The sequence below is a fragment of the Salvelinus sp. IW2-2015 genome, unplaced genomic scaffold (assembly GCF_002910315.2).
Source record: "Salvelinus sp. IW2-2015 unplaced genomic scaffold, ASM291031v2 Un_scaffold3551, whole genome shotgun sequence".
NCBI classification, from domain to species: domain Eukaryota; kingdom Metazoa; phylum Chordata; class Actinopteri; order Salmoniformes; family Salmonidae; genus Salvelinus; species Salvelinus sp. IW2-2015.
In genome coordinates, this window is record NW_019944830.1 from 1 (window position 1) to 14,484 (window position 14,484).

General features: G+C 45.7%; 1 protein-coding gene across 1 annotated transcript in view; it reads right to left on the minus strand.

Annotated features, from left to right (window-relative positions):
* Positions 1–8,359: 8,359 nt before the first annotated feature.
* cunh4orf33 (chromosome unknown C4orf33 homolog) overlaps positions 8,360–14,484 on the minus strand; it is a 7,560-nt gene continuing 1,435 nt past the window's right edge. The window contains exons 3-4 of the mRNA XM_070441168.1: positions 9,190–9,241; positions 8,360–8,590 (exon numbers count right to left, since the gene is read on the minus strand). Of these exons, the coding sequence (XP_070297269.1) occupies positions 8,387–8,590; positions 9,190–9,241 (256 nt within the window). The 3' untranslated portion in view covers positions 8,360–8,386. The remainder of the gene's footprint in view (positions 8,591–9,189; positions 9,242–14,484) is intronic.

A 14,484-nucleotide genomic window follows, 5' to 3' on the forward strand; every position in this document is an offset into this window, starting at 1 on the left:
TGATTCAGTCTGCTTTCACTGTGAGATGAATTCACTTTCAGCAGGACTCTAGTTACTGTATATACTGTCTCTAGAAAAGGAGGGTCCATGTCTGTCTACCTTTCTTTGTCAGAGGACTCTAGTTACTGTATATACTGTCTCTAGAAAAGGAGGGTCCATGTCTGTCTACCTTTCTTTGTCAGAGGACTCTAGTTACTGTATATACTGTCTCTAGAAAAGGAGGGTCCATGTCTGTCTACCTTTCTTTGTCAGAGGACTCTAGTTACTGTATATACTGTCTCTAGAAAAGGAGGGTCCATGTCTGTCTACCTTTCTTTGTCAGAGGACTCTAGTTACTGTATATATGTCTCTAGAAAAGGAGGGTCCATGTCTGTCTACCTTTCTTTGTCAGAGGACTCTAGTTACTGTATATACTGTCTCTAGAAAAGGAGAGTACATGTCTGTCTACCTTTCTTTGTCAGAGGACTCTAGTTACTGTATATACTGTCTCTAGAAAAGGAGAGTCCATGTCTGTCTACCTTTCTTTGTCAGAGGACTCTAGTTACTGTATATACTGTCTCTAGAAAAGGAGAGTCCATGTCTGTCTACCTTTCTTTGTCAGAGGACTCTAGTTAACTGTATATTACTGTCTCTAAAAAAGGAGGTCATGTCTGTCTACCTTTCTTTGTCAGAGGACTCTAGTTACTGTATATATGTCTCTAGAAAAGGAGAGTACATGTCTGTCTACCTTTCTTTGTCAGAGGACTCTAGTTACTGTATATACTGTCTCTAGAAAAGGAGGTCATGTCTGTCTACCTTTCTTTGTCTAGTTACTGTATATCTGTCTCTAGAAAAGGAGGGTCCATGTCTGTCTACCTTTCTTTGTCAGAGGACTCTAGTTACTGTATATACTGTCTCTGGAAAAGGAGAGTACATGTCTGTCTACCTTTCTTTGTCAGAGGACTCTAGTTACTGTATATACTGTCTCTAGAAAGGAGGTCCATGTCTGTCTACCTTTCTTTGTCAGAGGACTCTAGTTACTGTAATATACTGTCTCTAGAAAAGGAGGTACATGTCTGTCTACCTTTCTTTGTCTAGTTACTGTATATACTGTCTCTAGAAAAGGAGGGTCCATGTCTGTCTACCTTTCTTTGTCAGAGGACTCTAGTTACTGTATATACTGTCTCTGGAAAAGGAGAGTCACATGTCTGTCTACCTTTCTTTGTCAGAGGACTCTAGTTACTGTATATACTGTCTCTAGAAAAGGAGGGTCATGTCTGTCTACCTTTCGTCAGTCAGAGGACTCTAGTTCCTGTATATACTGTCTCTAGAAAATGAGAGTCATCTGTCTTACTATCTTTGTCAGAGGACTCTAGTTACTGTATATACTGTCTCTAGGAAAAGGAGGGTCCATGTCTGTCTACCTTTCGTCAGTCAGAGGGACTCTAGTTACTGTATAAATACTGTCTCTAGAAAAGGAGAGTCAGTCTGTCTACCTTTCTTGTCAGAGACTCTAGTTACTGTATATTACTGTCTCTGAAAAGGAGGTAACATGTCTGTCTACCTTTCTTTGTCTAGTTACGTGTATATACTGTCTCTAGAAAGGAGGGTCCATGTCTGTCTACCTTTCTTTGTCAGAGGACTCTAGTTACTGTATATACTGTCTCTAGAAAAGGAGGTACATGTCTGTCTACCTTTTCTTTGTCTAGTTACTGTTATATACTGTCTCTAGAAAAGGAGGGTCCATGCTGTCTACCTTCTTTTTGTCAGAGGACTCTAGTTACTGTATATACTGTCTCTAGAAAAGGAGAGTACATGTCTGTCTACCTTTCTTTGTCAGAGGACTCTAGTTACTGTATAATACTGTTCTTGAAAAGGAGGGTCCATAGTCTGTCTACCTTTCTTTGTCAGAGGACTTCTTTACTTGTATATACTGTCTCTAGAAAAGGAGGGTATGTCTGTCTACCTTTCTTTGTCTAGTTACTGTATATACTGTCTCTAGAAAAGGAGGGTCCATGTCTGTCTACCTTTCTTTGTCAGAGGACTCTAGTTACTGTATATACTGTTCTGGAAAAGGAGAGTACATGTCTGTCTACCTTTCTTTGTCAGAGGACTCTAGTTCATGTATAGTACTGTCTCTAGAAAAGGAGGGTCCATGTTTGTCTACTTTCGTCAGTCAAGAGGCTCTAGTTACTGTATATCTGTCTCTAGAAAGGAGAGTCAGTCTGTCTCCTTTCTTTGTTCAGAGGACTCTAGTTACTGTATATACTGTCTCTAAAAAGGAGGGTCCATGTCTGCCTAAACCTTTTCGTCATCAGAGGACTCTAGTTACTGTATAATACTGTCCTCTAGAAAAGGAGAGTCAGTCTGTCTACCTTTCTTTGTCAGAGGAATCTAGTTTACTGTATATACTGTCTCTAGAAAAGGAGGGTCCATGTCTGTCTACTTTCTTTGTCTAGTTACTGTATATACTGTCTCTAGAAAAGAGGGTCCATGTCTGTCTACCTTTCTTTGTCAGAGGATCTAGTTACGTGTTATACTGTCTCTAAAAAGGAGGGTCCATGTCTGTCTACCTTTCTTTGTCAGAGGACTCTAGTTACTCGTATATACTGTCTCTAGAAAAAGAGAGTACATGTCTGTCTACCTTTCTTTGTCAGAGGACTCTAGTTACTGTATAATACTGTCTCTAGAAAAGGAGGGTCCATGTCTGTCTACCTTTCGTCAGTCAGAGGACTCTAGTTACTGTATATACTCGTCTCTAGAAAAGGAGAGTCAGTCCTGTCTACTTCCTTTGTCAAGAGGACTCTAGTTACTGTATATACTGTCTCTAGAAAAGGAAGAGTCCATGTCTGTCTACCTTTCTTTGTCAGAGGACTTCTAGTTACTGTAATATACTGTCTCTAGAAAGGAGGGTCCATGTCTGTCTACCTTTCTTTGTCCGAGGACCTCTAGTTACTGTATATACTGTCTCTAGAAAAGGAGAAGTCCATTCTGTCTACCTTTGGTCAGTCAGAACAGTCTCTTCCTTCCTGAGAAACAACGTTGTTTCCAGGCTGAACTCTTACAGAACAATGTTTCAGGAGGAGAAACTAGCCGTCACTCAAATCACACACACCAGCTGCATCTAACTTTTAAAATAATGTTTTAGATGACGGAGATAAAGCCTACTCCTCCTCGCATAATCTATTGCGTGTCGTGTGTGTGTGTGTGTGTGTGTGTGTGTGTGTGGTGATGTGTGTGCTGTGTGTGTGTGGTGTGTGTGTGTGTGTGTGTGTGCTGTGTGTGTGTGTGTGTGTGTGTGTGTGTGTGTGTGTGTGTGTGTGTGTGTGTGTGTGTGTGGAGTGAACAGAGACGCCACTCCTCCACTGCATAAGTATTCATTGCTTAGATTGTGTTGCTGTCAGTGGACAGATTCCAATAGTCTGTCCAATGTGTTTATTACACTGAGAAAAATTAAATGCAAATTCACAGGTTCTGTGGTGTGTGTGTGTTGTGTGTGGTGTGTTGTGTGTGTGTGTGTGTGTGTGTGTGTGTGCTGTGTGTGTGTGTGGTGTGTGTGATGTGTGGTGTGCTGGTGGTGTGCTGTGTGTGTGTGTGTGTGTGTGCGTGCTGTGCGTGGTCCGCTGCGTGCGTGCGTGGCGGTGCGTGAGCGAGTGCGGTGCGTGCGGTGCGTGCGTGCGTGCGTGCCGTGGCCGCGGGGCGTGCTGTGCGTGCGTGCGTGTGCGTTCGTGCGTGCGTGCGTGCGGTGTGTCCTCGCAAATTCACAGATTGTGTGTGTTACCAACTTGACAATTGCACATTTCTCTCTCTCTCTCACGACAGCGCCACCTCTTGGAATATTTCCCAGACTGTTCGCCTGCAAAGCATCATGGGAGAGGACTGGGTCCAGCCGAGTCGGATCTCTGGAAGGGAAAGTGATAGAGTTCGGGAGAAAACACACACACTGGAACACGACACATACGTTCCGTGTGATGACCAGCGGGCGCGATCCTAAAGTCACAGGAGGAGGAACAATCGATCTTGATTAGTTAATGATGTCAGACTGGTGAAATATGTTATCAGTTTGTCAGATGGTATTAACACCTCACCTCAATACAAGCCGTTCTATCACAACTGCCAGAGGCCTGGTTCAAAAACGTTTTTTATCTTTTCTATGAATGAAAGTGACGAATCAAGTTTTTATAATCTGTGCTTTCTGTTTTATAGATTTCTGCCTTTTTTTTCGTGAAATGAAGAGACCATTGAATTTGATCATTTTCAACTGGTCGTCACTTCCATTGCTTGGAGTATCATTGTTTATTCAATTAGAATGAAGGCTTATCATTGACGAGTTTACACTTTTGATTCATGGTTTTCTTGCAATCATTGATCCATCACACACCAATATGTCTGTAATTGATAATAGTGACCAATTTACTGTGCCTTGGAAGCAAGGCTGTTTTTTCTTCAATTGTTCCTGGCAAATGGAAATGGTTGTCCGCATCCCAAATGGCATCCATTCCCGTTTATGGCACTACTTCTCAAAAGTAGTTAACTACATAGGGAATAGGGTGCCATTGGGATGTAACCCATTGAGATAATTTAGTAGTCATTTGATAACGGCCATATGTGCTTTTTTTGTAATGATGTTAAATGAGCTCTTGGGTCGTCATTACTTCTGGGACCACCTATAGGGACTGTTGGCTTTATGGAATGTTTAATGTAGGTAGGTAGCTTGCAGACGACCTATGATAAACTATCCACTAGAATAAACTGCTGTCCCATGGAGCATTGATGTGTGTTGCGCTAACTGACACGTTCGAGACAACTCCAACACTCCATACTAATAGTGCATCACACCCACGTGACCAACAACACACACAGGAGCACACACACAGCACACAAACACACACACACACACACACAACATCAACACCAAACATTATCTAGATCACACAAAGCCCTCTTATCCACAGCGGACATAAATCCTCCCAGTCTTCACTAGCTCACGTAGAGGACTCGACAAACGCGATCCCGCTCACCGACTTTTGTGAGTCTCTTCTCCACACCACTCCAGCAAGTCCTCTGCTCCTTCTCTCGCACTCGCTCCTTCTATCCTTCTATTTCCATCCCTACAGTGACCTCCACCCCTCCATCCTCTGCTTCCATCACCTCCGTTCCTCTATTTTTACCCATAAACCTGTAGGTACCTCAGCAGGGACGCTTCACTGGTGTATTCATCAAAGATCTCTCTGTCTCTTTCTCTTCCTCTCTTTCTGCCTCTTTCTCTTCCTTCTCTCATCTCCTTCCTCTTTTCTCTCGGTCTCACTTTTTACTTATCTCTCCTCTAACTCTCTTCCCACTCCCTGTTCGGTATTGAGCACATGGCCGATTTGGTTTCGAAGTCGGGGTGCTGAGCCAGTTCTTTCACTTTCTCTCCTCTGTCTAGCTCTTATTTCTATCTATGATCTCTCCCTCTCCTCTCTCCCTCTTCTCTCCAGTCTCTCCTCTGTCAGCTCTATTTCTATCTCTCTCCTCCCATCACCTCTCTCATCCATCTCTCTCTCTGTCTATGTCTATTTCTATCTATCTCTCCCTCCATCTCTCTCTCTGTCTAGCTCTATTTCCTATCTGATATCTCTCCTCCCCCTCTCTCTCCTCCATTCCTCCCTCCATCTCTCTCTCTGTCTAGCTTCTATTTCTATCTAATATCTCTCCCTCCCATCCTCCCCTCATCTCTCCATTCTTCTCTCGTCTAGCTCATTCTATCTATCTCTTCCTCCTCTTTCTCCTCCATCCTCTTTCTGTCTAGCTCTATTTCTATTATATATTCTCCTCCCCTCTCTCCCTCCATCTCTCCCTCCCCATCTCCTTCTCTTGTCCACTAGCTCTATTTCTATCTTAATCTCTCCCTCCCTATCTCCATCTCTCCATCTCTCTTCTCTGTCTAAGCCTATTCTCCCTCTCCTCGGTCACCTCTCTCCTCTCATCTTTCTCTCTCTTGTCCTAGCTCTATTTCTTATCTACATCTCTCCTCGCATCTCCCTCCATCTTCTCTCTTCTAGCTCTATCTTTCTCTCCTCATCACCCTCTCTCCTCCAATCTTTCTCTCTCCTTGTCCTAAGCTCTATTCTATCCTACATCTCTCACTCCCCTCTCTCCCTCCATCTTTCTCCTCTCTTGTTCTAGCTCTATTTCCTATATATATCTCTCCCTCCCCTCTCTCCTCTCTCTCTCCCTTCCATCTGCTATTGAACATGGCCGATTGGTTTGGAAGTCGGGGTGCTACGGCAGTTCTTTCACTCTCGTCTATCCTCTCCCTCTTCCCTCCATCTCTACTGATACATGGCCCGAATTGGTTAAGAAGTCGGCGGTGAATAGGGCAGTTCTTTCAACTCTCTCTCTCTTCTGAAGCTTCATCAATTTCTATGCTACATCTCTCCCTCCCCCTCTCTCCCTCCATCTCTCCATCTCTCCAAGCTTGTGGGAGGCCAGGTCGCGAGTCCTTATTGAGCTCATTCTATTTTTAATTGGTAGCTCTTCCCTTTGAAATGCAGGCAGTGAGTTAGACTGGCAGTAGATCCTTAAGCCTCCTCGTTATCGCTCATGATGAACACTAGTACGGTCTCCCTCACTCCGAGGTGTGTGTGTGTGATGTGTGTGTGTGTGTGGTGTTCGGGGTGGGGCGATGGTTTGTCAATCTCCTCTCACTTGGCACCGCTGACAGTTCAGTTTGCGTTGGTAATCGCACGCAAACACACACACTCGACAACACTTGTAAATAATAGTAATCGCGGATTTCGCATTGGAGATGTGTTCTCTGATAAAGACTCAAGAGACGGGTCCTTATTTAATTAGACTGAAGAGCCAGAGAGACTAAGTTAGATAGCACACACACGACACCAACAACACGATCCACTTCAAAAGAGAACTGACTTAACTGGGAAAGATTGGAAAGGAGGGCATACTTGTTCTAAAAACACACTGGTATGATCAGCAGTAATTCCTTTGTAATTGCAGCTCATTTATATTTTCCAAGGCTAAAGAGGGGTGGAGTGGCCTTATTTCTTTTTAAACATTGGAGAGATTAAGGGGTATGAAATTGGGACGGGATCAAGTCTTGATGAAACAATTTAAAAAGGAATCAAAATGTAGATATGGTGTTATTTTGCAAAGGAGTAGATGATTGTAGCTAGCACTAAATGTCGGGGTCATTAGAAGGAGTCAGAGTGAACGTAGCTAGCCACTCATGTCAGAGTTCATTAGAAGAGCCAGATGATGATGTAGGTCTAGCACATATGTCAGGTTCATTCTAAAGAGTAGAGTTGATGTACTAGCACTATGTCAGGGTCATTAAAGAGCAGAGATGCATGTCGTAGCAAATATGTCAGGTGTCATTAAAAGAAGCAAGCATGCATTGTAGCTAGCACTATGTCCAGGTGTCACTATAACGAGCCAGAGACTGCTGTTTAGCTAGCCCTATGTCAAGGTCATTTCAAAGAGCAGAAGATGAGTGTAGCTGAGCCTAATGTCAGGTGTCATGTAAAAGAAGCAGAAGATGATGATAGCTAGCAACTACTGGCAGAGGGGTCGATGTAAGGAGAGCAGAGCTGATGTAAGCTAGCAACTGGATGCTCAGTGTGTCACATGGTCTAAGGACAGTGTTTATCTCAACCCTTTCAGTACCATCTGAACACTGCATGCTATCAGCCAATATTCGTTGGCTAAACATTATAACCATTTGAAGGTAATTAAAAATAGTCAGTGTGGATCGCCTCTTCAACAACTAAGGGGTTTCCTCTAGGATTTTACATGTGCTTAGCTCCATTCCATTCATTTTTTATACTGAAAAAGTCCCCAGTCCTTAACGATTACAAGCATACCCATAACATAATGCAACCACCACTATGCTCGAACATATGGAGAGTGGTACTCAGTAATGTGTTGTACTGGATTTGTCCCAAACATAACACTTTGTTTTCAAGACAAAAGGTTAATTGCCTAGCCATTTTTTTTTGCAGTATTACTTTAGTGCCTTGTTGCAAACAGGAAGCATATTATTTGAATATGTTTTATTCTGTACAGGCTTCTTTCTTTTCACTGTCATTTATGTTCGTATTGTGGAGTAACTACAATGTTGTTGATCCATCCTCAGTTTTCTCCTATCACAGCCATTGAACTCTAACTGTTTTAAAGTCACTATTGGTCTCATGGTGAAATCCCTGAGCGGTTTCCTTCCTCTCGGGCAACGGAGTAAAAAATAAAAAATAAATAAAAATACATAATTCTACTTTTACATTATGGGGAATTCTGTGTAGGCCAGTGACAAAAAAAACTATATTTAATCCATTTTACATTCAGGCTGTAACACAACAAAATGTGGAAAAAGTCAAGGGCTGTGAATACTTTCTGAAGGCAATAAACATACTCACAAGTTGGGCTTCTGTCCCTCCACTAGGTCAGCCTGGGGGACGGGGTAGAGGGACTCGTAGGTACGCCCCGCCCCGGACCCGTGGATGGCGTACGAGTTCATCTTGTTGACGTTAGGGGGGAAGTAACACCAGGGGAGAAGAGCCTCACCCTCCCACCTGTTTCCTGTGATGGTTGCCGTGAACGACAGGGGCAGTTGTTGCTGGAAACAAAAACAAAAAATTGGTTTTAAACCAATCTGAACCATTGATGACTGTATCTKTTGSACCCTTAGATTACTTTTAGGGTAAGTGACGAAATAGAGGTAAGTCTATGTGAATATAACTTGATGAAATATATTGGGGCAGAACTAAATATTTATAAGATATGAGTGTAAATTTTCATCCATTCAGTCATTCACATTCATCCATTCGTCATCATTCATCCATCCATTCAGTCATTCAGTCCATTCAGTCATTCATCCATTCAGTCATTCATCCATTCGGTCATTCACATTCCATTCAGTCCATTCATTCATCCATGCCAGTTCATTCATCCATTCGTCATTCATCCATTCGTTCATTCATCTCGCTCAGTCATCTTCGGTCATTTCATTATCCATTTCAGGTCATTCATCCATTCAGTCATTCATCCATTCGTCATTCATCTCATTCGGTCATTCATCCATATCGGTCAATTCATCCATTCGGTCATTCGGGCATTCATCCATTCACTTCATTTCATCCATTCAGTCATTCATCCATTCGTCATATCACCATTCAGTCATTCATTCATAGGGAGGATGTGATGGTGTTCGCTTACCATGAATGCGTGACCTCTTCCAGAGAGCAGTAACACCAAGTGTTGTCCATGTCTGCAACAGAAGAGCAAGAATCAGTACAGTGCTACTGGAATAGCCATCAATCAGGCCATCAAGGCCTTTAGAAAACGCCTCTACTTACGGACACACTTCCACCTCTAGATATTCACAGTAGTACTGTCCAGAAAGAACGCCTCAACCACTGTAGAAAAATAACATAAAAAGTGTTATTTATATGCGTGAAAAACCATCTTGTTTGCCTAGTGGCCTAAAGAGGATGACAGAAAAAACATCCACAAACCACATAAAAAATGAGCAATCAACGATACATTCAATATTCACTTCACAATTATTATGGTAGTAATAGTTATGATTATGCAATTACCCCACGACCAGGACAAACCACCACTGTTCTCTCTACCACCCTTCATAGCCAGAGCCAGGGAAGGGCTGTCCTGTTCTCTCTACCACTTCATAGTCCCAGAGGCCAGGGAAGGGCTGTCCTGTTCCTCTACCACCTTCATAGTCCAGAGGCCAGGAAGGGCTGTCCTGTTCTCTCTACCCACCTTCATAGTCCAGAGGCCAGGGAAGGGCTGTCCTGTTCTCTCTACCCACCTTCATAGTCCCAGAGGCCAGGGAAGGGCTGTCCTGTTCTCTCTACCCACCTTCATAGTCCCAGAGGCCAGGAAGGGCTGTCCTGTTCTCTCTACCCACCTTCATAGTCCCAGAGGCCAGGGAAGGCTGCCTGTTCTTCTCTACCCACCTTCATAGTCCCAGAGCCAGGGAAGGGCTGTCCTGTCTTCTTCTCTCTACCCACCTCATATCCCAGAGGCCAGGAAGGGCTGCCTGTTCTCTCTACCCACCTTCATAGCCCAGAGGCCAGGGAAGGGCTGTCCTGTTCTCTCTACCCACCTTCATAGTCCAGAGGCCAGGGAAGGGCTGTCCTGTTCTCTCTCTACCCACCTTCATAGTCCCAGAGGCCAGGGAAGGGCTGTCCTGTTCTCTCTACCCACCTCATAGTCCAGAGGCCAGGAAGGCTGTCCTGTTCTCTCCTACCCACCTTCATAGTCCCAGAGGCCAGGGAAGGGCTGTCCTGTTTCTCTCTACCCACCTTCATAGTCCCAGAGGCCAGGGAAGGGCTGTCCTGTTCTCTCTACCCACCTTCATAGTTCCAGAGGCCAGGGAAGGGCTGTCCTGTTCTCTCTACCCACCTTCATAGTCCCAGAGGCCAGGGAAGGGCTGTCCTGTTCTCTCTACCCACCTTCATAGTCCCAGAGGCCAGGGAAGGGCTGTCCTGTTCTCTCTACCCACCTTCATAGTTCAGAGGCCAGGGAAGGGCTGTCCTGTTCTCTCTACCCACCTTCATAGTTCCAGAGGCCAGGGAAGGGCTGCCTGTTCTCTCTACCCACCTTCATAGTCCCAGAGGCCAGGGAAGGGCTGTCCGTTCTCTCTACCCACCTTCATAGTCCCAGAGGCCAGGGAAGGGCTGTCCTGTTCTCTCTACCCACCTTCATAGTCCCAGAGGCCAGGAAGGCTGCCTGTTCTCTCTACCCACCTTCAAGTCCCAGAGGCCAGGGAAGGGCTGTCCTGTTCTCTCTACCCACCTTCATAGTCCCAGAGGCCAGGGAAGGGCTGTCCTGTTCTCTCTCTACACACCTTCATAGTCCAGAGGCCAGGAAGGGCTTGTCCTGTTCTTCTACCCACTTCATAGTCCCAGAGGCCAGGGAAGGGCTGTCCTGTTCTCTCTACCCACCTTCATAGTCCCAGAGGCCAGGGAAGGGCTGTCCTGTTTCACTCTCTCTACCACCTTCATAGTCCCAGAGGCCAGGGAAGGGCTGTCCTGTTCTCTCTTACCCACCTTCATAGTCCCAGAGGCCAGGGAAGGACTGTCCTGTTCTCTCTACCCACCTTCATAGTCCCAGAGGCCAGGGAAGGGCTGTCCTGTTCTCTCTACCCACCTTCATAGTCCCAGAGGCCAGGGAAGGGCTGTCCTGTTCTCTCTACCCACCTTCATAGTCCCAGAGGCCAGGGAAGGGCTGTCCTGTTCTCTCTACCCACCTTCATAGTCCCAGAGGCCAGGAAGGGCTGTCCTGTTCTCTCTACCCACCGTTCAAGTCCAGAGGCCAGGGAGGCTGCCCTGTTCTCTCTACCCACCTTCATGAGTCCCAGAGGCCAGGGAAGGGCTCCCTGTTTCTCTCTACCCACCTTCATAGTCCCAGAGCCAGGGAGAGGCTGTCCTGTTCTCTCTACCCACTTCATAGTAGCCCAGAGTCCAGGGAAGGGCTGCCCTGTTCTCTCTACCCCACTTCATAGTCAGGGTCAGGAAGGGCTGTCCTGTTCTCTTACCCACCCATAGTCCAGAGGCAGGAAGGGCTGTCCTGTTCTCTCTACCCACCTTCATAGTCCCGGGCCAGGGAAGGCTGCCCTGTTCTCTCTACCACCTTCATAGTCCCAGAGGCCAGGGAAAGGCATCCCTGTTCTCTCTACCCACCTTCATTGTCCCAGAGGCCAGGAAGGGCTGTCATGTTCTTTCTACCCACCTTCATAGTCCCAGAGGCCAGGGAAGGGCTGTCATGTTCTCTCTACCCACCTTCATAGTCCCAGAGGCCAGGGAAGGGCTGTCACATTGTTCTCTCTACCCACCTTCATAGTCCCAGAGGCAGGGAAGGGCTGTCCTGTTCTCTCTACCCACCTTCATAGTTCCAGAGGCCAGGGAAGGCTGCCCTGTTCTCTCTACCCACCTTCATAGTCCCAGAGGCCAGGGAAGGGCTGTCATGTTCTCTCTACCCACCTTCATAGTCCCAGAGGCCAGGGAAGGGCTGTCCTGTTCTCTCTCTACCCACCTTCATAGTTCCAAGAGGCCAGGGAAGGGCTGCCTGTTCTGTCTACCCACCTTCATAGTCCCAGAGGCCAGGGAAGGGCTGTCTGTTCTCTCTCTACCCACCTTCATATGTCCCAGAGGCCAGGAAGGGCTGCCCTGTTCTCTCTACCCACCTTCTAGTCCCAGAGGCCAGGGAAGGGCTGTCCTGTTCTCTCTACCCACCTTCATAGTCCCAGAGACCAGGGAAGGGCTGCCCTGTTCTCTCTACCCCACCTTCATAGTCCCAGAGGCCAGGGAAGGCTGTCCTGTTCTCTCTCTACCCACCTTCATAGTCCCAGAGGCCAGGGAAGGGTGTCCTGTTCTCTCTACCCACCTTCATAATCCCAGAGGCCAGGGAAGGGCTGTCCTGTTCTCTCTACCCACTTCATAGTCCCAGAGGCCAGGGAAGGCTGTCCTGCTCTCTCTACCCACCTTCAAATCCCAGAGCCAGGAAGGGCGTCCTGTTCTCTCTCTACCCACCTTCATAGTCCTAGAGGCCAGTCTCTTCTACCCACCTTCATAGTCCTAGAGGCCAGGGAAGGGCTGCCCTGTTCTCTCTACCCACCTTCATAGTCCCAGAGGCCAGGGAAGGGCTGCCCTGTTCTCTCTACCCACCTTCATAGTCCCAGAGGCCAGGGGAAGGGCTGTCCTGTTCTCTCTACCCACCTTCACTAGTCCCAGCAGGCCAGCGAAGGCTGTCTTTCCTCTACCCACCTTTTAGTTTCCAGAGGCCAGGGAAGGACTGTCCTGTTCTCTCTACCCACCTTCATAGTCCCAGAGGCCAGGGAAGGGCTGTCCTGTTCTCTCTACCACCTTCATAGTTCCAGAGGCCAGGAAGGCTGTCCTGAGGGCGAGGACCAGGGGGTGTTGGAAGGAGCAGACACTGCATCTCATCCCTCCATCCGGGAGCAACGTCACCTTCACAGGGTCATGATCCACAGGAGGCTGTCCCATGTGCTGATCAAACTCCATCTCAGCTGGCAGAGAGCGATTGGTATGGTTTGCTGTTTGTATTTACAATGGATTAGACTATGCTGTGTAAAGACCACAGCCTAGTCCCAGAGTGCTGTTTGTGAATCATGTTCATTCCCGGGCTTGACAATGAGTGCAGGATGACAGTCAGCACAGGACTAGGGAAGTCAAACATTCGAGGCTGCTGCATGACACATGAGGCAGTACTATGGAGCGTATTATGTAACTATGGCTGTAAAGAACATGGAGGCTAAATGGAACAATGGAGGCTAAATGGAACTATGGAGGCTAAATGTGGAACTATGGAGGTAAATGGAACTAGGAGCTTAAATGAAACTATGGAGCTTAAATGAAACTATGGAGCTTAAATGGAACTATGGAGGCTAAATGGAACATGGAGCTAAATGGAACTATGGAGGCTAAATGGAACTATGGAGCTAGGATGGAGGCTAAATGGAACTATGGAGCTTAAATGAAACTATGGAGCTTAAATGGAACTATGGAGGCTAAATGGAACTATGGAGGCTAAATGGAACGTATATGTAACTATGGAGGCTAAATGGAACTATGGAGCTTAAATGGAACTATGGAGCTAAATGGAACTATGGAGGCTAAGGAAACTATGGAGGCTAAATGGAACTAGAGCTTAAATGGAACTATGGAGGCTAAATGGAACTATGGAGGAAATGGAACAATGGAGGCTAAATTGTGTTCGAGAGCATTTCTTAACTCACTCAAATGGTTATATGAGTGAGAACTAGGTGTAATTGTTGCAATAGCTTTTGATTTTGTCATATAGAATATTTTATATTGTGCTAACTACCCCTAATGTGGACGGTTTGTATTACTATCTTACACAAGCTTGCATTTCCAACTGATAAATGGAGTGGTTTACACATCCTTTTAACCTCAGATTGGTGATGTTAATATACACGTTTATAGTCATCAAGATGATACTAATTGATTCTTAAAAACAGATTTTTAATTTGGTTTGGTATAATTATTTTATCATACGTGCCTGTCCGTCGCAGGACTTTGAACACAGTTGATCATTTTCAAACTCAACTACAAGGAAAAATCGTGTCACTATGTTTATAAAAGTCGCTGGCCACAAACAAATACACAGATTAGAAAGTCAAGCTATCACGAAGACAGTAAATCCAAAGACAGTCAAGCTATCACAAATGACAGTAAACCTAAAGACAGTCAAGCTATCACTAATGACAGTAAAGCCAAAGACAGTAAAGCTATCACTAATGGCACTAAAGCTAAAGACAGTCAAGCTATCACTAATGACAGTAAAGCTAAAGACAGTCAAGCTAGACACATGACAGTAAAGCTAAAGACAGTCAAGCTAGCACTAATGACAGTAAGCAAAAGACAGTCAAGCTATCATTAATGACAATCAAGCTAAAGACAGTCAAGCTATCACGAATGACAGTAAAGCTAAAAACAGTCAAGCTTC